Genomic DNA, 23413 nt, shown 5'->3' on the forward strand with positions numbered 1-23413 from the left:
GTATCACTAATTTCATCTTCATGTTTATGTTTGCCATCATTCACTGAAGGACAAGAGCAAGTCAACTATGATAAAGAACATACCCTGGATTAGTGCTGTACATTGTTGTTGTAAATGAAATGTACAGATAATTTAAAGACAGTTATAGAGAAGCAAAAAATGAGACTTTGATGGAAAATCACTTGGTTATTAGCTTAGTTATGTATTGGGAATTGGTTTATTTCTCATGTTTTACAAGGAGATAGTTCCCTATGAGCCTGAAAGATTGGATTTATAATAACAGTTTAGGAGCTTACTGGAATTAATAAAATAAAACTTCAGAATGTGCTAAAATAAAAGTAAGAGTCCCTGGCTATCTTAATGATACTAACAATTTCTCATTTTAGAAACATGAAACATTTTAGGGCCAAAGAATAAACTTTATTGGCTCATCCAATCTCACCTCACATGCAAAACAAAAACTCTCCTTAAAGTAATCCTTTAAACTCTAAACATCTCCAAAGACAGAAAGCTTATTTCTCTTTATCATCATTTAAAAAATTCATAGTATATTACCCAATTGTCATTTTTAGGTGATTCTGGCAGTGCAAATGTATAGAGAGAATATGTGAAAGTTCTCTCTTCTCCCTTTCCCCACTCCCCCTTTTTCTTTCCATAGTTAACCACTCTTAACTGTCTAATGTGTATCCTTCAAGCCCTTTTTCTATACATTTACATCAGTGGTTCTCAGCAAGATCAGGTTTGTGCCTGCCACCCCAGGGGACATTTGGCAATGTCTGAAAACATTTTTAGTTGTCACAGCTGGGGGTAGGATGCTACTGGCACCTAGTGGGTAAAAGCAAAGGATACTGCTAAACATCTTACAAGTGTCAGGACACCTCCTCACAAAAATGAATTATTTCATGCCAAATGTCAATAGCATCAAGGTTAAGAAATCCTAATTTACACATTTAGAAATACATCTTCTATTCCTAAGTATATAAAATCTCATAATATTCATATTTCTGTGGTGTCCTTAGGCATTATTCAGAGTTCTTTCTATATGTGTGCACATATTTCTATTGCATTCATTTTAACAACCACACACTATTCTATGATATGGATATATTTTAGTTGGTTATATAATCTCTTACTGGTGGATATTTAGGATGTTTCCAATTTTTGCAATTACATTCAATACTATATTAAGCACTTTGGTACAGATATCATATCATACATCCCTAAAAGAAAATAAGTATATCAAAATTTATATACTCTATTTGACTACTTGCCAAATTTCCCACCCCAAAGATTTTATAAATGCATACTTCCATTCATAGTGATTAATAGTGCTGTTTTCTTCTACCTTTTGTGGTACTGTTTATTCATTTTTACCAGTCTGAGGGGCAAGCAATAATATACAGTCAGTATTTTCATTTGCATTGCTCTGATACTATCAAGATTGAATAATGGTTATTTCCAGCCATTTAAAATTAATTAATTTGGGCTGGGGATGTGGCTCAAGTGGTAGCGCGCTCGCCTGGCATTCATGCAGCCTGGGTTCCATCCTCAGCACCACATACAAACAAAGATGTTGTGTCTGCCAAAAACTAAAAAATAAATATTGAAAAATTCTCTCTCTCTCTCTCTTTAAAAATAAAATAAAATAAAGTAATTACAGAATTACCTATTTATGTATTTTGCCCATTTTTCTGCTGGATTTTAAAAATATATTTTTAGAAGTAATGCTTTGTTGAACACATTGCAAATATTCTGTCATACAGATTGTATTTTACATTTATTTACATTTTTTGTACAAAAATTTTAATTTATGCATAATCAATTCATTATTCCTTTGTTCCATGGATTCTGTGGTTTGAGTCTTGCTGAAGAAAGTCTTCCTTACCCAAAGATGATTAAAAATTTCTATGTTTTATTCAAATATTTATTTTCCTTTTATGTTCATCTCTTTTTTCAGTGTTTGCTATGAGCTGTGGAAGGTCTACCTTCTTTCCAAATACACAGTAATATCTAAATCCAGTTTATAAAATTATTTTTTCTTTACTCATATCACCTTGGTCATATATACACTAAATTCCCATATACATACTGTTCTGTTTCTGGGCTCTCTGTTCATCCATAATCTCTATGCCATGGACTCATTTCTGCCTATTTCTGACCTAGTACCCATATTATTTTAAGTACTGTAGTCTAATTTGACATCTGGTATTTGAAATCCTCACTTGTGAATTTTTTAAAAATATGTTTGTTGTTATTACACATTTCCCCTCTATGTAAACTTTAGGATCAGTTGTCAATTCACAAAAGTACTGTTGAGATTTTTATTCTGACTACTTAGAGTTTTATATGTAAGTTCAGGTAAATATTTCCTGAACTTACATATAAGATATTTAAATATTTTTAAAATTCAAACATTTTCATTTTCTTAAGTAAAGATGTTTATTTGTTTTCACCAAATGGTTCTAATACATTTATTGTAGATTTATTCCTATATGTTTTATAATTTTGCTTGCTATTATGAGTGTGGTATTTTTCCATAACCATTTTTACAGTTTACTCTGGCTGGTTATATAGGAAAACTAGTGCCTTTATATGTTGATCTTTTATGTGGTCACCTAGAACTATCTTAGTGAAGCAATTTTTATTTAACTCATTTTCTGAGATTTGATGAGTAGACAGTATGAAAAGAGTGATACTCTGTTCCTTTTCAACTCATTACTTTAAGGTTAAGAAATCCTAATTTACACATTTAGAAATACATCTTCTATTCTTAAGTATATAAAATCTTTGTAAGACTACAAGTTTAAAATTTCCCTCTCGTGTTGAATTAAAATATGCTCTAAAATTTTTCTGCCCAGTAATTCTAGTTTATTTTTCTACAAGATAAACAGAATAAGGCAAATCCTTTTTATATAAGGTAGCACTTCAAATATTTTAATATTATTAATATGGTCAAACACTATCTTCTATTTTCCAGGATATGCCACTCTTACTTTAAATCTGTGGTGCGACTTCTGTGACTCTCACCCTTGTCATCTTTCCTAAATGAACTAATTTTGTCAATGTCTCTCTTAAATCAAAGTGTCCAGACTAGAAGAAATTTCAGGTATTGTGTGAACATTGCATAATATAGAGAAACTAATTTCATTAATATACACATAATACTCCTACCCAGGTAAGTGTAAGATGGCAATGTTTGAGCTAAATTGTTTAAAATAATTTTTTTGCACTGGAATTCCTTTATAAGTGAAATCTTAACCAGAACTCCAGTTTTTAAAATGTTTAAGAGTAAAATCTCTCTTCTTGAAATTAAAGGAGGATGAGAGATTACAGAATCTTCATCGTCTTGACTTTTGTCCTGTCCCACAAGGTAGCCCAAAAGAAATCCTAAGGATCAGAAGAACAACTTGAAAAACACTAATTGTATTCAACTTCTTCAGAGGACAGTATGGCCCAGAGAGGAGAAATGGAACATATCAATATCACACAGTTACTTAGTGAAATAGACAGAACTAAACTTGGGCTTCCTAACTCCCATTTCAGAGATCTTTTCACTACATTGTGGTATTTCTCACTATAAATGCCCCACTTACAAGATTCTTATTGACCTTGAGATCAACCCAAATCCTTCAGCTTCAGTTAATATCCATTTTGCTCCATCTTATACAGTTGAATTTTGAAAATGTAAATGTGGAATCTTAAATTTATTAAATATATTAACTACAATATCCCAGAAATCCAAGAGACATTAAAATGTATTACTTTGGCTCTTCAGTCCTACCTTTTAAAAACTTTCTGAATCTTGATTATGTCATCCAATACTAATCTTTTGATTAATTTTTATTCTTTTTGGTAAGACTGTGCAATTAAAGTTGTTCAATTTACCAAACTTCAGACTCAGTTTGTCATATCTTTTCTTTACCTGAAGAACTCCGAATTCTTACTCAATAACTGAAATCATTTCAAATGTCACTTCCTCTGTAGAATGCTCCTAAGTCCTCAGTTTCCATCTTTGAAGCAGAACAGATAGATCCCATTTTTGTACTATAACAGAATTATAATATTTAATACTCTTTCTCTACTATATGGTGAATTCCTCAAGAGTCTTATGCATTTTCTGCATCTTCAGACCCCGAGCCCGAGACGGTAGGTGGACTATTGAGAAAAGCTATGTGGATGGGTAGAAAGTGAGGGGCAAAGAGTGCTTTAAGGGGTTAATGATTTCTGTCATAGACTATGAAGGAGATATTTTGCCAACCCTGACCTTGAACATAGTCAGTACTCAAAATATATTTTTCAATGGACTTTCACCCACTCCCAGATGTCTAGTAATTTTATCAAAATAAAAGTTATCTGGGTATGGCTTGTGTCAACCCTTTTTTATGTCTACTGATTGTAATTTCTCTAGAGTGTTCACAAACTACATTCTAATAATAATTTTTAGTTTTTCTCTGAGAATCATTATAACTTAATTATTGGTTTATATTTTCTGAGATATACTTCTTCCCTTTTGCAAAAATTAGGACAACATTTCTTTGTCTTTAGCCTTCTGGCACCTGTTCCATTTTCCAAGAACTTTCCAGGTGGTGGTGACTCATTTGGAGAAAATGGTTTCTTTCACTCGGACCTTTCAACAGCATTGTTTGTAATGGTCAGGGGCCATGACTAGGAGAGCTGTTTCTTGGAAAAAGTATATTTAAATTGGGCAAATCAGAGGCTGAAGTCAGGATGGCCAATAAATGTGTTATTGACAGAGGCCTGGCCTAGAAAGAGAGCCAAGTTAGGAAGGCAGTTTTCTCTGAACCGTGGTCCAACAAGCATTTCAGATGGCCCTCCCTGTCCTTCCCTTCCCCTTCTCTTGGCTCTGTGTTCTCTTCTTAGCTGTACTTTATCTCCTCTGAGCTGAATTTGGATGGCTAAAGTGTAGCCTCAGCACAAAAATGAACAGAAGAATGCACATCTGCCCTTGAATTCCCAATTAAGGCCTAGGTCAGTAACTGTTAGTGACAGAGATAATAAGCAAAACAGAAAACAATTTTAAAAAAGTAAAGATATCAGATTAATAATTGGTTCACTTCTGGTTATGTATGTTTGAAAAAGAGAGGACATCAGGTATTATAGATACTTAAAAACACAGTAAAAGGGTGATTTTTTCAATCCTAAAAGCAACAGATTTTTTATTACTGCATTTTAATTATACAGAATAGTGGGTTTTTTGTTTGTATAGTCATTATGTGTAAATAACATACTTTGATCCTATCCATCCCCTACCAAACTCCCTTACTCCTCTCCCTTCTTGCCCTGATAAGCAATAGGTATGTTGTGAGTCTTATGTGTGCCCAGTCTTGTGCTAGATACTAGGAGGGTTGCAAAGATATGATCCTAAAAATGTTGCAATAATTAATTTTTCTTTCTATCTTAATAAGAGAATGAAAAACATGGGTTCGATTTTTTAAGTCTGTTTTTAAACAAGATTTGGAGCAAAAAATCAAGTGAATTTTTAAAAAGGTTAGCCTCCAATGACCGGAAAATGAAATTCATCCAAAATCTCTGTTCCAAATATGTATTGGTTAAGTGACCCTTGATCTACTGTAAATGTGAAGAGAATGAGATTGCAAAGACTGCAGCTTGACTCCCCACCCAAAACTGTGGGTTGCTTTGTAAAGTTTGCGACAGGCATGGTTGTAACTGGGACTAGGAAATCTCATCATGCAGGTTCAATACAACTGAGGTCCCTGTCCCTTCAACGTGGATGGTACCACTTATTTAGGAGATACAGTGGGAAAGGGGCCTTCAACCTTCCAAGGGGTTGTTTTGCTACTGTATGCCATTGAGAGGTAGACTCTTGATCAGCAGCCCATGCAATGGGTGAATGTAAACAGGGGATGCTTTGCTCAAAGTGGAAAGGTTTGAGTTGAGCTGCTTCCAGGTAATCACACTGGTTGCCATTTTATACAGTCTATTTCTGTCTTCCTGTACACATCCCTCAATTTGCATTCCTGCTGAAACTTGCCACTAGTCCTGCCTGTGTGGGAGGTGGAATGGATTTGGATGGTAAAAGAAAGACCTTTTTGTGAGGGGAGGGGGGTAGAATCCAGAACTTTCACTAGCTATTTCTCCTATATACCTTCAGAGAGCATTTTGTCCCCTGGCCTCTTTTGAGGGTTGTTACAGAAACTCTCTTTTAGCCCAGACATCAGCCTTAGTTCTTTATGTATTTGACTTTTGGTTGATCTTGAACCAGTTTGTCTCATTATAAAAAGTGATTGGCTTAATGGGAAGATGAGCTCAAGGGAGGTAGAAACAAAACTCTAAAAATAGTTTACATGCATAGGGTGATTTGAATGAACCATCATAGGCCTTCACTATTTTTAATAAGATTTTAAGGGGTATGAGATGTCTGCTATTAAAGCTTTAATCCTTCAGATTCGATTCTGGTCCTCTCTAGGCATCTACTTCCTGTTTGGGGTTGGGGCAATACCTAGAGAGGACCAGAACTGAACACAATATGAATTAGCATTTCAAAAATTTGCAGTCCATTCGACCTTTCCCAGAAACCAGTTGTTGTTCATGGCCAATATGTCAAACCTAGACTACTTTTCCCTCATTCTTAAGGGAAACAAATTTAATTGTGTAAGTACACAATCTTAACAGGCTTGAAAAGCAATTGGTATGAGTCAAAACTTGGAACAGCCAAGAAGTTTAGATAATTGTATAAGCAAGGTCCAAAAGTTAATTTTTTGGAACGTTAAATGTAGGTTAGATGCAAAAAAAGAGAATTAAATTGTGACAAAAGCAACTCAAATGAGAAATTTCCACTGGACAAAGAACTCTTTGAGGATGGGAGCCATATCTTATTCTTTCCTAAACCTCTAATAGTTACCATGTTGGGTAAATTATCATAGGACTAAATGAAATTTATTCAATAAGTGGATCATCTGAGAAAAATTTTCATGACTAAATGATGGATTCTGGAGTATATTAATAATTCTTGGAGATCCTTTTTCAAAAAAATAGAGATTTTGTAAAATAATATAATAATAACAAAGACAATTACTACTATGTCAAAAACATGGAAGTCAGGTGCTCTATAGGGACAGAGAAAAATAAAGTGGATTTCTTTTTGATTTTTGTTTTTCACATTTTGCCAAACAAGGATTCACTTTTCCAGCTCTTATTGGTCTCACCTTATTTGCCTTTATTTCTTTTCAGATCACATATTCTTACAAAGTAGTTATAACAATCTGTATTCATATAGAACTGAAGATTTTCAAAGCACTTTCATATGTACAATCTCTTTCTGTTCTAAATTGAAAAACTATATAAGGAGGTTAAAGTATTATTTACTCAATTTTTAAAATGAGGAATCTGAGATACAGACCAGTTAAGTGACATGTCCATGATCATACTGAAGTGTGTGACTGAACCAAAATTAAAAGCCAGCCCCTTTCCTCAAAACCACCCAAACTTCAAAATTCATGTCGTATATAACTAATTAGAACAAATAAAATAAATAAGTAAATAAATAACTGATAATAATAATAATTCAGGAATGAAGGTTTGTTAGGGAAAGAGCAGTTAATTCTGTTGCTTTCATGGTCATACTTTTGTTGTTGTTTTAAATTCCTTCTTCATGCTCTCTTGTAGGCATATAAGGCTGACACTTGAGAAATGGTCAAACCAGACATTATCTCAACAGTAGTGGTGGGGTGTCAATTTATTATTTGAATATGAAATTGATGCTTAACTGACTCTAAATCACCATTGTGTAGGGCATATTTCTATCTCTGCTCAAGAAAACTGACACAGAAATCTTCAAAAATGTGTAACCCCAGAATGCATCTCTCTCTTTCATAGCTTTTTATTTATTTTTGACAGTCACTGCAGGAAGACCTCTTGTACGAGTTGATAGTTCATTGACTCATTTCTTTCCTGGTGCTGGCACCTTCCTCACAGAGATTCAAGAGGAAGCAGGTCCAATGCAATTACCAGCCCAAACCCTATTTGGTGTCCCAGAATGGAATGAGTAAAGCAGTGTTGTAGTGGAATCATGGATGAAGTTGGACCTCAGAGCCTGGGAAGGATGCCAGGACTAGAAGAATTTGCAAAAACTAGAGGTCACAGAGTTACAGGCTGTGAGTCATTAACAAGACCAGCAGTTTGGAACTAGGAAATAAGCTTCTATTGGGGTTAAAGCAGGGTCAAGGGTCAAAAAGTACATAGCAATGGACAATAGTGACAACAGTACCCTGGAAAATGGGATAAATTCTGTTTTAGCCTAGAAGTCTACTGAGATCTAGATGATTCTAGGAGTGGAAGCCTGGGACCCACAGTGGGAGGAAGGAAAACTATCTGTAGAGGTGAGGAGTGAAGAATGAGGTGCCCAAAGGTCAGGTAGTATCATGATTGTCACCAAATGTCCTAGAGCAGGGTTTCTCAACTGTGACATTATTAATATCTTACTCTTTGTTGTAGGGGGTCATCTCATACATTATAGGAGCACCCTTGAGCTCTACTCATTAGCTGTCAAGTAGCACCCCCACACACATGTTACAACAAGAAAATGTCTCTAGATATTGTCCGGTGTCCCCTGGGAGGGAGATGTTGGAGGGAAGCAAAATGGTCCTTGGTTGAGAACCACTGCTCTACAAGCTGTGAATTGTGAAAGCTTATTGGTCTTGAGCCTTCTAGAATTTATCAACATCTATATTATCTTCCAAGCCAGGAGTCTAAAGTAGCAGGAATAGGCATTGCAATATCATCCTTCCCAAATGTTTTTTTCATATCTGGTGCCTGGCTCATCACTTCCATTAGGCACTATTGCAGTTCCTAAAAATACTGAACTCAGGGCTGAGGTTGTGGCTCAGCAGTAGAGTGCTTGCCTAGCATGTGCAAAGCCCTGGGTTTGATCCTCAGTACCACATAAAAATATGTAAATAAAATAAAGATATCGTGCCCAACTACAACTGAAAAAAATATATATAAATATATATATATATATATATATATATAAATATATATATATATATAATCAGAATTTTCTCCAAATACCACTTAAGTGCAAACTCAAAGGTGGATTTCCTCATAATTTTGATTTTTAAACACTCAATAGATGGTTTAAATGCAAATTGAAACAAAAGTGAAAATACTTTTTACTTCTGCACCTGAATTCTAGTACACATTGTTTCTATTTTCTTATTGCTTACCTTGAGTTTGTCATTTCTTTATTTCCATTTCTTCCTTTATTTTCATTCAATGATACATTTTTTTGCACTGAAAGTATATAGTTGATAAACTTGGATATCAAGAGGCCAGGAAAGCAGTAGAGGGAGAGAGGATAGGAAAACATTACCAAGGCAGTTTAGCAAAAACTGAGTCTAAGAAGCTCTGCTTTGAAAAGTAGTATAAAGAATATTATATGAACTTACCTATCTTGCAACTTGGCCTGTTCCCTCACAACCCAGCACAATGACCTTTTCTTAAAAATGTAAGGAAGAAGTTATTGCCCTTGCATGTATTTTCATGTCTGTCAGAAAAAAAGGAGTCCTTTGAAGGCCTGTTTGAATAGCTTTGTGAACTGAAACATGATACAGAGGAAACAATACAATACACTGGAAATGGTCCTAGGACCAAGAATTCAAACCCAAGTTCTAGTCTCTGTTCTTTTTATACAGACTAGAACTGATCTTGCATACCATCTAACCTTGGATGAATCTCAGTTTCCTTATCTCTAAAATAGGCTTACCTGTTTGCCTACATGACAACAATATGGTTCATATGAGACAATGAGTTAAAATAGCATGAAATATATATTCTTTTACAAGTGCAAAAGTATGTTGTTATTGCTCTTGATTGTTACGCATGCCTCCTCTATATTCTGGGCTATAACAATAGTTCCTTCCTCTTGCCTAAAGTAGCACATGTATTCCCCAAGACATTCCCTCATATATACTTTTCACTTTCTACTCTATTCCTCCTTGCTCTGTGCCCTTAGAAGCTGACCCATATCAATGGCTCCCTTGTCTTCTAGATTTCAGTTGTGTTTGGCTAATGTAAAGTTCTGACAGGGAGGATAAAAGTGGGATTAGGGTATTTCCTGGCACCCTGCCTGAAAGATTGTTGGACATCCCTTGAATAAAAGTCACAGGTTCTACCAGGGATCCCTGTCCATATAATTGCCTTTCTCCTCCTTCTGCTTCTGGTAACTTGTATTTCCCCTCTCTCCTTCAGCCTAAGATTGGTAATGGAAATTTATCCACTCTAAAAATGCCATATGTTTTCTACTGAGACCCTGACTGAGGTACCTATCAAACCTCTTTCTTTACTTCTCCCCCTGGCCCCTTTGGGCACTAAATACTTACAAAGGAGGAGACATGATACAGGTTTATGACCTTTTGTATTCTGTACAACCATGTTGATAATTAGCTCTGAAATCACCATGTCAGAACATTTACAGCAGAGTTGTATGTTCTTTACCAATTGAGCAATCATGCTTTATTGTACTATCCCTAACTAACCATGATAGAAGCCATGACTCTTGCACCTACCCTCTTCTGCAAGGTTAGTGTCCTTGATAAATTACAACAACCTTGGAGGCAAGGGTCTGATGCATACTCAAGTCTCTGGTTTGCTGTAAATCAGTTTGCACTCCTTTGCTTCCCTTGGACCCAGTTTGCAGAGAATGAGCTTACATCCTTTTGCTTCCCTTGGACTGGAGTCTCAGGAAGCCTGGGAAGGGGGGTACAGTTAAGCCTCTGGGATTCCACGACAGCTGCCAGCATTCTGGCCTGAGTGTCTCTGTTCATTAACTGTGTCCAACCTGGAATGTTTCATAGACTGTCAGAGCTAGAAGAGACCTCAGAAATCAATGAGTCCAGAGGCTCTTAACTTAGGATCTATGCATGGGCTTCAGGGAAATTCTTAAACCCCCTAGATTATATGGAAAATTATTTCTGTATGCACACATATGCATTTTTCCTGTGAGAGAAGATCCATAACTTTCATTAAATTCTCCAAAGCTTGTGACACAAAACAGACATAAAACTCAAAAGGCCCCAGACCAGCTTCTTTACCTTACAGCAGAGGAAACTGAGGCCAAAATAGAAAACAGTGAGTTAGTAGCAAGATTGAACTCAGAATGTAGGTAGATATTAACTTACTTAAAAAAATCTTTTCTTCCCCCATTGAATTCCAAAACCATACCCCCACCATGCTTTGTATGTAGCAGATACCAGATAACTGTTGCATGCAATAGATATCTGAAATGGGCCCTACAAACACACTTTCTTATTTTAATTGACCTTACTACACAGAACCTGGAGTTGTGTGGGGCCCAGGGCCAATCTTAGAGCTTAATGGTGCCAAGGGATCAAGCAGGGTTTTTCCACCCCAGTTCTCTCTGATGAATGGAGTTCTGTCTTGTCCCTGTTTCTCTGAGCCAACTTGTCCCCAGGGCCCTGTGGAAGGGCAGGTGTCAGTCCTGGGCATGGACTCAGCAGTCCAACTTCAGCGCTTTTGCAGCTGTTCTCATCCGTGAGAGGCCCCCAGTGGGAACTGACACAGACTCTTGGAAAAATGGCAAAGGAAAACTAAGGAAAAAACACCCCTGAGCATTGAGGGGTTGCCAGGCTTCCAAGGGGGCTGGCACTGCCTAACTCGGTTATTAAATCACAACTAGCTCCTGGTAAAATAAAGTAAAAAGCCTTATTCCTTCCCATTTTCCCTGCATATCCCCTCTTTCTTGTACTAGTGGTATATTCATGCTACCCAGAGTCCTCTACTAGCTTTCCTTACCTAAGTCTCCCCTGTCAAAGATAAGGGCCTTTGACACATACCTTGAGTACGCAGTGTGTTAGAGTAAAAGAAGCTATCTTCAGTTCTAGAATCAGCTCTGTCACTAAATAACAATGTGACCTGTAGGAATCACTTGATTTCATGCTTCATTTATTAATATTAAGCTAATGAACCAAATGAGATAATGGAGGTAAGAGCACCAGACAAATATAAAAAAGCAAAAATAATGTAAGATTATTATCATCTCTCACCAAAAACAAATTGTTATAAAGATTGAAACTGACAAATGCAAGGGCCAATATCACAAGTGAAATCTGACTGCTTAGATTTAAGTATAACTCTATCTGGAGGAAATTCCAGAATGGGGTTAGAAGAATGTTTTGGTCAATTGTTTCATCTCTGTGACCAAAATACCTGACAAGAACAATCTTGAGGATGAAATGTTTATTTGAGGTTCATGGTTTCAGAGTTTGTGGTCGATACATGGCTGACTACATTGTTCTGGGCCTAAGAAAAAGGGACGATCAAGGAAAGCTGCTCAGCTCATTCAGAGAGAGAGAGGGAGGGAAGGTGCCACAGGAAAGATGGACCCTTCTAGGGCATGCCCTCAGGCACCTACCTCCCCTGGTCATGCCCCACCTGCCTACAATTACCACCCAGTCAATCCATTCAAGCTAATATGGATTGATTAGGTTATAGCTCTCATAATCCAATTATTTTACCTCTGAATATTTCTGCATTAACAGGAACTATTGGGGGACACCTCATATACAATCCATAGCAGAGAGTCACCATTGGTTGTGAGACTAAGACCAAAAGTGGAAAGATCCATTGACATAATCGCAACCTCATGGTACTTTACCCATGAGACCTATAAAAAACATTTTTGAGAACTAGTCACTATTCATCAAACAAAGATGGAGAGGGACCCAAATCAGGTCTAGGGCTGAAGGATCACAGGAAGTCAACCTCAATATGACTTATCATAGGAATAAGTAAACTGCCATGGGAAGTCCCAGAAAATGACAGAAATAATGGAACATGATATCTATCTTATTATATTTCAAAATAAATCTTAATATGAATCTAAGATTTATGTTTTTATATTTTTAAAAAATATTTTTAGTTGTAGTTGGACACAATGCCTTTATTTATATGTGGTGCTGAGGATCAAACCCAGGGCCTCGCACATGCTAGGCAAGTGCTCTACCACTGAGCCCCAGCCCCAGCCCTATGTTTTTGTATTCTTACTGTTATAGTTACTGAAGATAACATTTTAAAATATGTAGCTTTTTACTTTTAGAGTTAGTGGACATATAATATTGAACAAAACAAATGGAGTTTCCACTTCTGTGGAGCTTGATTCTCATGGTGGTGGTGTTAGTTCTATTTTAGATTAAGCAATAGAGAAAACCTCCTTGGATAGTGAAATTTGAGTTCTGCTTCTGTAATATAGCAGACAAAATATTCTAAAAAGCATACCTGATTCATTACAACTGGATCCTATAAATTATGATAAATATTTCTTTACATTTCTCCTTTTATAGAAGCTTTATGGTTCATAAAACATACAACATATCTATTTAAATTATATAAGTCAATGGTTTGATATTTATTAGCATTTTAAGTTGGGTAAAATATATAATATATAAAATATATCATTTTAATAATTGTACATGCACAATTAAACAGCATTAATTACATTGAAAATGTTGTCCAAGCAATATTTAGTTCATAACTTTTTTAACAAAAAATGTCTCTATCAAGACCTCAGGTGAAAACAAAATAAACTATTGCTGCTGCTGTGGCTGCTTTTCCTGAAGTATATTCTTGAGAGTTTGCAACCTAAAGTTTGCTTTTAGTTCAAGTGTATACTACTCATGTGGCAAAGTAAATCATAGTAGAGAAATTAAAAAGTGGTTTTCCATTGTTGGTAACTCCTGAAACCTGGCAAAAGCAAATTCACATATTTTTAGAGGGCAGCACCCCCAATCTAGGTCTATCAAGATTCCCAGATATTTAGTTCAACCAAATATAAACTCACAATAAAAAAATGTAATGAACACTTAAGTAAACAAGTCACCATGAGGAAGAATTAGTAGAAACAACAGATTTAGAGTCACAAGGTCTTTAGCTATTAGAATTATAAAAATATAGGTCATAAAATAACTTTATTATGGGTTGTTAAAAGAAACAAAACATGGAATGAAAATAGTATAAAAAGACTATCCTTTGTGAGCAGAAAAGAATTGGGAAAAAATAAATATAATTTCTAAAAATCAGAAATATAATCATTGGACTGGGGTTGTAGCTCAGTGGTAGAGTACTTGCCTAGCATGGGTGAAGCACTGGGTTTGATCCTCAACACCACATAAAAAACAAATTTTTAAAAAGGTTAAGTTCTTTAAAAAAATATAATCACTGAAATTTGAAGTTAAATGAATGGGTTAAAGAAAAAATGAAACTGGCTGGGAATGTGGCTCAAGTGGTAACGCGCTTGCCTGGCATGTGCAGGGCTCTGGGTTCGATCCTCAGCACCACATAAAAATAAAATAAATATGTTGTGTCCACTGAAACTGAAAAATAAATATTAAAAAATTCTCTCTCTCTCTCTCTTAAAAAAAAAGAAAGAAAAAATGAAACATATAAAGAGAGGCAGAATGAACTGACAGATTTTGAGGACATTTTCCAGAATGTCATATCAAGAGATAAGCAGTTGGAAAATGTGAGAGAAAGAGTAAGATATATGGAAGACAGAATGGGAAGGTCCAATATGTGGCTAATTTTAAAATGACCCCAGGAGTAAAACCTGAGATATAACGTGAGATACGGTGAGAGGGCTGGGGATACAGCTCAGTTGGTAGAGTGCTTGCCTTACATGCACAAGGCCCTGGGTTCAATCCCCAGCAAAACATACACACACACACACACACACACACACACACACACACACAGAAGTGGTGAGAAAATAAACTGGCAAATATGTAGGCAAATCTAGACAATATTGACTTTATAATGTAAAATAATTTAAGTAATAGTGCCTAATTTGCATGGTTAAAATAGCACAATAACATGTAAATCATAGATTGCTCAGTCTTTGTGATATTTTAGATTTAACTGTGTAGAAAACTAGTCCTTTGAATATCTGGGAAGGGAACCTTCTAGATTGAGGGAAATACAAGAATGAAAGCCTTGAAGCAGGAAAGGTCTTTATGTGTTGAGGAACAAAAAGATGGCCAGTATGGCTGTAGCAAGCTAGCATATTTGATACAAAGGGCTGGGTAACACAAAATCAAGATAAAAGCTTTGGAGGGTTTTAAGCAGAAGAATTAAATACACAATTGAAACTATAAAATATGGGCTGGGGAGCTAGTTGGTGGTAGAGTGGTTTTGCACAGCATGCTCAAGGCCCTGGGTTCAATCCCCAGTAAAGAGAGAGAGAGAGAGAGAGCGAGAGAGAGAGAGAGAGAGAGAAAGAAGAAGAAGAAGGAGGAGGAGGAGGAGGAGGAGGAGGAGGAGGAGTTGTAAAATTCTACTGGGACTGCTATACGGAGAACAGAATAATTGTAATCTTGGAGCATGGTGGACATATGGAATGGACATATGGAGACCAGTTATGAGGTTACTGTAGTATATCTCAGACTATGACAATGATAATAGAGAGGGAGAAAAGTGATTCAAAAATGACTCTCAAGTTTCTGATTGGGCAACTGGGAGAATTGTGGTACCATTTGTTGAAATGAGGAAAATGAGAAATAGTGTTTGGAAAGGGGGGAATAAAAGTTTAGTTTGGGTCATATTAAATTTGGAATGACTTTCTGATAACCAAGTAGAGATAGTAAGCATGAAATTAGATATATATTAGATATATATTTCTAAAATTCAGGGTAAGAAGGGTTGAGTAATATCAATGTGAGTCATCAGTATATGGATGATGTATAGTGCTTTGGGATTGGATATGACCACTTAGTAACAAAACACGAATAAAGAAAAGTGACCTGAATATTTGAACCAGGGTTTTCAAATATTGAGAGGTCTGGAATAGAAATAGAATCCAGCAAAGGAGACTGAGGCAGAAAGAATTCCAAAAGACCATAGTATCCCAAAAACTGAGAAAGGAAAATATTTAAGGAGAAAGACTTGCTTAACTTATCTCTATGTTACTGAAGGTTTAATATGAGGTCAAAAAGTGACCATTGGATTTGACAACATAGAAGTCACTATTGACCTTGACATAAGCAGCCATACTGGAGAGATGGAAATGGAAGCCCTTGGATTGGGTTGACAAGAGAATTAGAGGTGTGGAAGAGAGTATACAATATTTATAAATGTGGAAGGATTTTTATGCTTTATATTTATATTATGCATTATAGTTATACAAAATAGTTGTGTTCATTTTGGCATAGTTATACATTCATGGAATTTAGTTTATTCCATTTCAGTCTCTGGTGCCTCCTTTTCCTCACCTCCTCTTTCCCCCTGTTCCCTTTCCTTTGCCCTAGTGGTCTTCCTTTGTGGAAGGGTTTTAAAAACAGTAAAAATATTATAGCAATGCAAGTGGAATTCCTCTTATTTCAGCAGAGATTGTTAGGAAGTTCAAGGCATTCAATAACAAGACTTGTGCCAAAAGAGGCACTGCAGAACTAATGAGCTGCTTGCCCAGGCAAAAAAAAAAAAAAAAATGTTGTCATGAGAAACCCACAACCAAAATTATAAGATAAGCCCAAGACAATGAGTTTGATAAGAAAGCCAGGGTTACCTCATAAACATTGCTGCAGCCCCCCAAGCTAACTCAATGCCAACCTCTGACTAGAGCTAGGAGATGTTCCATAATGAGAATGGCAGTAACTTTTAGAAAAAGCCTCAACTGTAATGTTCACTGACTTTTTCATTAACTCATTTTTGCAAAGCTTGCTAGCCATTCTCTATGGGCAGAACACACTGCTGGCAAGATTGGGATATTAGTGTGGTTTGTCTTCATTGCTGCAGGGGTGACCTCTTCTTCACAATGGGGGGGGCACCCTCCCTGTAGACATTCTTTGCCCTCCTCTTCATCCTGAATTCTACCAGTAGACAATTGTATATTTTGTCTATGAAGAAGGTTGGTAGATGGATCTGGGCAATTGTGCTGTGCACAGCCTTGGAGGGTGAGAATCTGTAAGTATAGCCAACAAGATACAACTCTTTTTCTCCAGGGCTGTTAAGAAAAAAAAGGCATGTTCTTAGCATGATAAGGAAAAAAACGAAAAGAAAAGTAGAGGATTTCTATCAAAATAGAAGAAAGATCAGTGGAGTAGAAGAAGTAGTTTGAAGAGGAGAGAGGAGTGATGGGATAAGAAAAGAACTGTGGAACGAATCTGATCTAACTTTCTTCTGTACATATATGAATATACCACAGTGAATCTCACCATCATGTATATCCACAAGATGCTGAAGGGAAAGGAAGAGGGATAGGAATAGGAAAGATAGTGGAATGGTTCTGACATAACATTTATATGTACATATATAAATAAGGCACAGTGAATCTCCACATCATGTACAACCACAAGACTGGGATCCTAATTAGCATTAGATATACTCTGTATAAATATGTCAAAATACACTCTACTATCATGTGTAACTAAAAAGAACAAGTAAAAAAGCTATAAGTAAATATCAGAAAGAACAATAGAGAGTAGGGAAGCAAACAGGGGGAGGTCGAAGGGGAGAGCCTGGGGAAGCACTAGGAACTGAATTAGAACAAACTATATTCCATGCTTTTATAATTATGTCAAAATGAATCCCATTGATAAGTATAACTAAAAAGAACCAAGAAAAAAGAAAAAGGCACATTCTGGCCTCTCTGCCTTTGTTCATGCAGTTATCTCTGCCTGGAACATCTCCTATCTCCAGAAACATATATCCCACCCATTCTTCAACACTCAGTTATTTTTTTATCATCTTCTCTATGAAGCCTTCCCCAGTTCTCATTGTTAGAATTGTTCTCTTTGTCTTCTGCGCTTTCCCCTTGCTTTTTGTGCCTCTACAGTAGTGCTAACAACAGCCTGCCTTGTATTCTAATTATTTGTGTAGTACTAACTTGCTTATTATGTTGTCAACTCTGAAGACAGGGTCCCTTATTGTACATTTCTGTGTCTCTCGCATAATTCCTTTGCCCCAATAATTGTCTGATGTATCAATACTAGTGGAAGGGAATTTTCAGTGAAAATATTTTGCATATTGAAAGTGAGCCACATAGATTTCTAAGACCTTACTTCCTGAAGTAACATTCTTTCTGAACAAATTAGGTAATAAGTGAAATGAGGAATCTAATAGCAGCAGGCAGGTGTAAGTATCTGTAATATGTGGCTGGAGAATCTAATCAAGCCTAAATCAAGCCACGGAGTTAATTTTCCGTTTTTCAGCTAATAGATTCAAACTGCTCCCACAAAGTGATCTGTTATCTCCATTTGTACTTTGACATTTAAGACACCAGACCATCCATATAATATATTACTCATGCTAATGCATAAGCAAGCTGGCTTCTCTTTGCCCAACACTTGACACTTTTTTTTTAAAAGAATAGGATTGAGTTAACGGATCAATGTTAATGTGAGTTGATTTTATTGATTTTGTGCTCAAAGTTGATTAGTTGTGAAGATAGATGTCATGCTTTCATGTTCCCTTCTCTGACTTAAATACCCAAGTATGACTCATACTGAAGCTGATGTCAGCAAAACCTTTGCTCTCAGAGGATGATGTAAGTGGTATTGCAATGATTATTATATTTACTACTTTTGTTGCCTTGTGATGGAAATTTTATTTCAAAAAAGCGAATTTTGAAAATCATGCCTTTGTAATATAAGCCTGGGTGGACTTTGTGTCATATTATCTCAATTGAATTTTTTAAAAAGGCATTAAATGAGTGTGAGCTTTATTTGAAAGTTATATTTTATACTCCATTCTTCTCTTCTTCCTCTCTTCCCTTTTTCCTCCTCCTTCTTTCTTTTATTCACCTTTCTCCTGTTCTTCACTACATACTCAATTGTTAGTAAATTTTCTCTTCCATAGATTAAGAATATGATTAATAAAGAAAATTATTTTTTTTCAATTCAGTAGTTGTGATGCATATCAGGCATCAAATGGGACAATGGAGACTCTTCTGCCTGGCCTATATATAAGCCTTTCAAGTCAGGGCTTTATTTTTTTTTTCATTAAGCCTACAAGCATTTATTATATATCTATTGTGTACCAAAAACTACTGTGGGGAATACAAAAATGAGCTGGACAGCCTTGTCTTTGGGTACCTGAAGGAGAAAATACATATCCATCAATGGCTGTAGCACAGGCAGAATGCAGTATGGGAAAAATACCAATAGGATCTGTAGGAGCTGAGGGAAAGAGAAAACTTTACAAAGAACCAGCAAAGACTCCATGTAGGGGTTCTTGGCCAATTTTATCCCATGAGATCCCTCTGGAAGTTTGATGAAGCCAATAGATCCAAGTCAAGGCTTTAGAAAGCCCTGAATTATTTTGTCCTGAATTGAAGCTGGACAAATGAATGCTAGTCTCAAGTCTGCTATGAGCCAGCTGTGTATCCTTGTGCCATTTTGACTTTTGTGCTTCAGGCTTCTCATTTAAGATGGAGAGTATTCTATTTTCCCAACCTATGAAAATTATGAGGGCTATTGTGTCTTGGTATCTAAGTACTTAGGAAAGCTAGGTATCCACATTGTTATGGTTTGGATGTGAGATGTCCCCCAAAAGTTCATGTGTGTCATAATGCAAGAAGTTTTGGAGGTGAAATGATTGGGTTATGAGAGCCTTAACCTAATCAGTACATCCCCTGAAAGGGATTAATTTAGTGGTAACTGTAGGCAGATAGGGTGTAGTTGGTGGTCATGCCTTTGAGGTTTATATTTTGTCCTTGTTGAGCAGAGCTCTCTCTGCTTTTTGGTGCAAGGTCCTGAACCACTTTCCTCTACCACAGTCTTCACCATGATATTCTGCTCTCCCTGGGCCCTGAGGAATGGAGTAGGAAATTTATGGACTGAGACCTCTGAAACTATGAGCCCCCAAATAAAATTTTTCCTCCTCCAATTGTTCTTATCAGGTCTTTTGGTCACAACAGCAAAAAAAGCTGATTAAAACACACATATGTTGGGCTGGGGATGTGGCTCAAGCAGTAGCACATTCCCCTGGCATGCACGGGGCTCTGGGTTCCATCCTCAGCACCACATACAAATAAAATAAAGATGTTGTATCCACCTATAACTAAAAAAATAAATATTAAAAAATTCTCTCTCTCTCTTTAAAAAAACACACACACACATACGCAATGTGAATTTTTCTGTTTGTGAGCCAGTAAAATATGGGGTGGAATCACACAAGAAATCTGATGCCAAACAGCTGCATTATAACACGAATATATTTGAAACCATTGTGAGTTTGTCAGAAGCATAAGAACTTTGCCTTTCTTAGAAGCTCCCCAAAGGAGGTTTTATCCAAAGGCTTTTTTGAAAAGCCTGGCTGGAGTTGGCGAGGCTTGGGTTGGTGGAGGGTAGGTAATTGTAACAGCCACCCCCCTAACAATCTTCAAGGCTTTGTTATCCTACATTGAGACATCATGTAAAAATCATCCATTTAAAACTAATTATTTTATTATATGAAGAATAATTTCTCAACTCAGTCATTTCTCCTTTCTTATTCATACATTTTTATGGTTTTGTTACTTTTTCAAAGCTTCTGAATGCTAAACTTCACTGTCTGTCACAATTGATTTCTTCTTCCTGTTCCTTCTTCTCTGTCCTTTTATATCTTTACAAATCCTATGAATGTTCCTCTTTATGTCTTTTTTGCATGCAGTAGAAGCAGAACTGGGGTTTGGCTAAATTCTCATTATTTCTTAAGCTCTCTACCATGAACCATGGGGAGAAACAGAGAGAGAGAGATATACTTGATCTTTACATTCAGAAACCTGTGATCTACTGGGGAGAGCTAGCTGAAATCTATGAAGGCACAGGCAGGTCATGAAACAAAGTACACAATTCCTTGTGACCATTATCAGAGGGGCATCCAAGGTTGAAGTTTACAGTACTCATGACCAAAACTAAAAGCATCTACTCAGGGGTCAAGGACAGTCTCGAACAAGAAGATACAATAGAAATCTTCAGGGTTAAGGAGGTAGCAGGTGGTAAACAATGAAAACACACCGGTGCATCAAAGTTAGAGTCTCTAGGTTGTATTAAACCAAGGTCTAAAACATTAGCTTGAGGTCTGTAGTAGGGCTCAAAGCCATGTATCCTTCATTATTGGATCTGCTATATAGACCATATACAATGTGCCTATTGAATGAATAGTGTCAGCTAGACACTGAGTTGCTTGGATGTGGCCATCAAATCACTCTCACAGCACCTACTGATTCTCCCACCCTAGCATATAAAGTGAATTAAATTGAAATACTCTTGTTTCAATGTATCTCACTCTATCAGACTTTGAGCTTCATGAAGTGATGGTCTCAGTCTTACTTGTCTCCCCAGTATCCAAACTGTATGTGTTTCGTATTGCTAAGTAGTTTAAAGCAAGGCTTTGAAGTCAGATCTGTATTTGTTTGGATTTGTTGGTTTCCTTCTGGGCAATTTATTTATTGTCTCTGGGTCTCAGATTTCTCATTTCTAAAATATCAATGACAATAATACCAATCTCTAAGGATTTGTTGTGAGGGTAAAATGTGATGACAGATTTGGAAGCAGAGTGCCTGTCACAGAGTAAGCATGCAATCAATGATAACTCTGATTGTCATTAAATGATTGTGGAATGAATAGGTGAGAGACAAGTGGGTTGAAGAAGGGTGTTAGTTTATTTGATGAGGTTGACTCAGGACTGGGAAGATGCTTAATAAGAGCGACCCGGGCAGTCCTCCAAGAGTCTCTCCCTTCTCTGAGCATCTCATAGATGATTGGAAGGCTAAAACAATGGGGATAATCTTTAAGCATTTCTCCCTTTGTGTAAAGCTTGCAATCATCTTGACTGGGAGAACAGGGACTGAATAGACCTTGGGTGGGGGTGATGTTATTAATATAAACAGTTTTCAAATGTAACATATTGCTCTCTGCACCCGGCAAGCTGTTGTTAGTTTGTGAGCACTATGTCTTTGGAAAGCCATTGCTGGCAGCTTGAATGGGAAGCTTAGAACAATTAGAGGCTTTGAACACTTATAAGCTAAGGATTTGGATAAGCATGTTTTGACTCTATAGCTTCTCCTGGGGTTTCCCTGATGTGTGCTGGACTAATTATCAGTTGTAATTAGAAAAGCTGAGAAGTGGGGAGACTGCAGGGAGCAGCATACTTTCCCAGGGACCCTCATTTATTTCTGCAGAAAGGGGGCTGGGGAGACTGTATTGTGAAGAAACAGGCATGCATAGAGTGCTCCAGGACAGGAAGGTACTGGGAACATGGCTTTACAGGAAAGACTCAAATCTACGGGATCCATTGCTCCTGATGAAGTTTCAAGTGGTCAGCATTTTTCCCTTCTTAGATTCTCAGTGAGCAATGATATTCTGGGCCAAGACCAGGTTCTAGGCTCATTATAGCCAAGGTCCAATTTTTGTGGGTACAAAGCAGTCAAGAAGTGGTATCCTTTAGAGCTCATGTACATGAAGAGAGGAATTTCAACTTCTGGATCAGCTCTAGGTTTTATCCACTGCAGGTTGTAGAAAATATTTCTCATGTGCCTTAGCCTAGATCCCTGGCTCCAGAATTGGGCCAACAATAGTTTGTATTTGAAAGTCTGAGAAAAAGTGACATTTGTAGGACCAACTGACTTTACTTTGGTAGGGACCATTCCATTTAGATATGGTTCTAATCTTACTTTAGATGCTATGGAAACAAGACTACCAGACATTAAACATAGAAAACAATAGCACTTGATCTTCACTTACTGTGAATCATAGTGCAGACTATGAGTGTGATAGGTGTTTTGAGGAAAAGGAGCTCCCTGGTTGAAAGAGACAATGGCTTTCATGTGAAGCTTTCCACACTGCCAACATGGCATGAAGTTCATTGTCACGAGAACACCAAATACAAATCCAGTGTTTCTGTTTTCTCCACAGGTAACCTGTCTTCATGATTTCTTTGGTGATGATGATGTTTTTATTGCCTGTGGTCCTGAAAAATTTCGCTATGCTCAGGATGATTTCTCCCTGGATGAAAATGGTAAGCACAACCATTGGGTTTTTAAATTTTGTTGGTTTTGCTTTTTAGCCATTAGGTTTTATTGCCCTATTTTTCTCCTTACTTCTATTCCTTACGATTTACATGAGTTTATGTTGGCCTGGAGAACATCCAAGCATGGCCCCTCAAGGGCAGATACTATTAGTCTTTCTCCTATATATTTGAATACATGGGCCACTAAGTGAAAGTATGTCCCAGAAATCTAGCCTTCAAACTAAATAAGACTCACCATCTTCCATAATAGTGACCATATTTCTGGAAATGCATATTGTGTCATATGGGCTAATAGATACCATTAGACTGCAGGAAGGAAAATTTGGAGGAAGAAATTGAATCCCATGTATACACTTTTTTTCTAGGTAACATCCTCCAGCTATTTGGTCCATGTTAATGGTCTCATTTTAGAAAG

General features: G+C 36.7%; 1 protein-coding gene across 5 annotated transcripts in view; it reads left to right on the top strand.

Annotated features, from left to right (window-relative positions):
• The window catches only part of Dcx (doublecortin), a 109940-nt gene that overhangs the window by 49042 nt on the left and 37485 nt on the right, over positions 1-23413 (top strand). For all 5 annotated transcript variants that reach the window (XM_021725244.3, XM_078034370.1, XM_040284406.2 and 2 more), the window contains exon 4: positions 22884-22986. In XM_021725244.3, coding sequence (XP_021580919.1) covers positions 22884-22986 — 103 coding nt within the window. The remainder of the gene's footprint in view (positions 1-22883; positions 22987-23413) is intronic.

The sequence above is a fragment of the Ictidomys tridecemlineatus genome, chromosome X, assembly GCF_052094955.1.
Source record: "Ictidomys tridecemlineatus isolate mIctTri1 chromosome X, mIctTri1.hap1, whole genome shotgun sequence".
Taxonomy (NCBI): domain Eukaryota; kingdom Metazoa; phylum Chordata; class Mammalia; order Rodentia; family Sciuridae; genus Ictidomys; species Ictidomys tridecemlineatus.